Source organism: Sphaeroforma arctica (genome assembly GCF_001186125.1).
Source record: "Sphaeroforma arctica JP610 unplaced genomic scaffold supercont1.2580, whole genome shotgun sequence".
NCBI classification, from domain to species: domain Eukaryota; class Ichthyosporea; order Ichthyophonida; genus Sphaeroforma; species Sphaeroforma arctica.
Window position 1 is genome coordinate 1 of NW_014037978.1, and position 2773 is coordinate 2773.

General features: G+C 46.2%; 1 protein-coding gene across 1 annotated transcript; it reads right to left on the reverse strand.

Moving 5' to 3' along the window:
• Positions 1–1340: 1340 nt before the first annotated feature.
• On the reverse strand, positions 1341–1555 carry SARC_12784 (hypothetical protein; the record flags this gene model as incomplete). The annotated part of the gene is made up of 1 exon (XM_014293102.1): positions 1341–1555. A coding segment is annotated over one exon (215 nt), but the record flags the coding sequence as incomplete, so codon positions are not given.
• Positions 1556–2773: the final 1218 nt, after the last annotated feature.

The window sequence follows — 2773 nt, forward strand, 5'->3', positions numbered from 1 at the left end:
GTATGTATGTATGTATGTATGTATATATATAATTCATAGTATGCTTCTTCCATAAACATTTACATTATTGTACCACAGTTGAGATCGATTTGTGGATGTGCGAGTATATTGATAAGCGTTTTACACAGAGAGGATGTTATAATAATCTGTAAGTTGTTCTTACTCTGCAGTTTATTAGTACTTCTTCTTTAGCAATGCGCATGCGTATGTCTCTGTAAATATCTCGCGTTTAATGTGAACTAGAACCGCGCTGCTTGACCTAATACGGATTGGAGACTGAGTCACACATTGATTGTGCATTTCATACTAGAGACAGAATAATATCTTTGTCTTGCATGTAGCTTTTTTTTTGAATGACCACAGACCAATATTAAGCAACATAAGTGTCGTACTTGACCCGAATATGAAGATCGCCTTTTGCCCACATATATGCCCGTGAAGAGGTGTGCTTGACCCCTTGGACCGAACTTTAAATCGGCATTAGTACGTACCCATAGCAGCACGCTCCATTCCCATGACCCATTAAACCACGACACACAGGTACCTCCGAGATATACTGTACATTGTGATGGCTTCTCAGCTTCTATCCCTGCTCAGCACCACCTACGCCTGGTACTTGCTATTCCTGGTATGTACCATCTCAGCTCACGTACGGAGTGCGCTAAATGCAGCAGAAGTATGCAAGTCAGTCACCAACCAAGGACTTACTTCCTCAGAGAGTATATCCGTTGCTCACACTTTGTATACATAGCTATTCTGTATCATCCCAGAGCCCCCTATACCCATCGCTGTATTGCTTCGCCCATGCCCCATGAGTCTCTCATTCACATACCCGTGTACCTTGTTTTGAACCACTCCTCGCGTGCTTCGCATGTACGCAGGGGTATCCATGAATGTCTCACAATCTCTCACATAGCTTGTGGTGGTCGCACTGATACGGCCTGTCACGGGGGCGACCACTCACGCCCGGACAAGACAGTACGGGCAAGCCTTGTAGTGGAACCTAGTCATGTATAGTATACGATTCAGCATTTTGTGTTTTGGGTGGAGGGGAGGGTGGCATTCAGCGTGTCCACTTTGAGTATGTGTGCCCCGAGCTTATTTCTCTGTACATTCCATGTATGTGTATGCAGACCACCGATCTCTATCGAATATCTATATATATATATATATATGCGTGCCTGTTGGTAATCCTGTCTGTTGTGCTCCCTTGGGCCTTTAATTCCACAGGTACCCTTACTCGGTGCATGGATTCTATACTCTACCATCATCAAACCAATGACGGGTAGGTAGGAGTGCTGTCACGAGGCAACGGATAGCCACTCAGTATGGGTCGAGGTTTACTGTAAGTCGCGAAGCTTAGAGCTTGCACTACCCTGGTGTACAGTGGAACGATGTTTATTGACAGACTGCGCCGAATACGCAGGCGAAGATGATGATGTGAAGCTGCGGTTGACGGAGTCATCGCAGCGGAATGGGGTGGGATGGTTGCACTGGGAGTGTGAGTCTGTGTCAGACATCTGGCAGACGGCTTTGTCGGGAGATGCGTCTGTGCCTGTCCATGGCTTCTAAGAGTTAGGTGGTTCCTAATACCGGCTATTAGCGGGTTATGCGGTACAAGCTTTACTAACATATACTTCACACAGGGATTTACAGGAATCAAGAGAGATATGGGCTCGAAATATGTTGAACGATGGTGGTCAGTAGGATTCAGTGGTGCGTATGTAGGCTTCGAGTGATGGATGGAACGCTAAGCTACACGACCCGAGTGGTGACTAGAGTGCGTTGCACTTGCAACCTGTTATCAGCCATATCAAACACAGAACCGATCTGTGCGGCAAGCGCCTTTACAGCCGAACATTAGCACAACGTACGAGTGTCGAGGCCGGTCTCCTTGTCGCAAGCGGTCATGTTCACAGTCGCTCGCTGGAATGTGTGGCACTCTAAAGTGTGTAAATTTGTTGCTGAGATGTGTGATGCCAATGAGCTCGACAGCCATGGCTCTGTGCACGTTGAATGTACAAGTTGAATGTGCACGTTGAATGTATTACATATGCGCTAGCAGTGACTATCGTATGGCATTTCTGTACTACGAAAGTGAGGGAGTGGTTGTGCACGGCGATATGGTACGAAACGCCTGGTTTGTGTGTAATGTGAGATAAATCAACTGGGGTGTGGGGTGCACGCAGCCGTTCTTTGGCCTCGAGGGACTAAAGTTTCTGATAGGAGATGTATTTCAAACGTGCTCTGGGGCCCAGCCTGCGAGTGTACACGGACACTGTGTGAATATACACTGGATGTCAAAATGCACCGTTGAGTATGTGCGACCACCGCTGTGACACACAAAGTGGCTTGCGGCTGCTTACTGGATGTGATTGTTTATTCATATATTGCCAGTGGTTCTGTGCAGATAGCGACCGATTAGGAGCGTTGGCAACTGGGCCTGCCCATTCCACAGACCATGACAGCAGTGACCTCACACGACCAATAAAGTGACGGTATCTCTGTTCTGTACCTTGCTGCATGCATTTTATGCTGGCAGTCAAAGCAACGCCTGTGCGGCATTGTGCACATTTTCTATGAACCAGGGACATCCGATAGCTTTGAAGTCTACAGACATCAATATGTAGATATATTCCTTATCACAGACTTTTGTACTTTATATGTTTTTAAATTCTATTAGGTTCATTAGCTTGTGTATTGAAGGTGTATCCGAAGAAATGCATGAATAAATACCTAACGACGCCAGTTTTCACTTCCAATAATTACACGC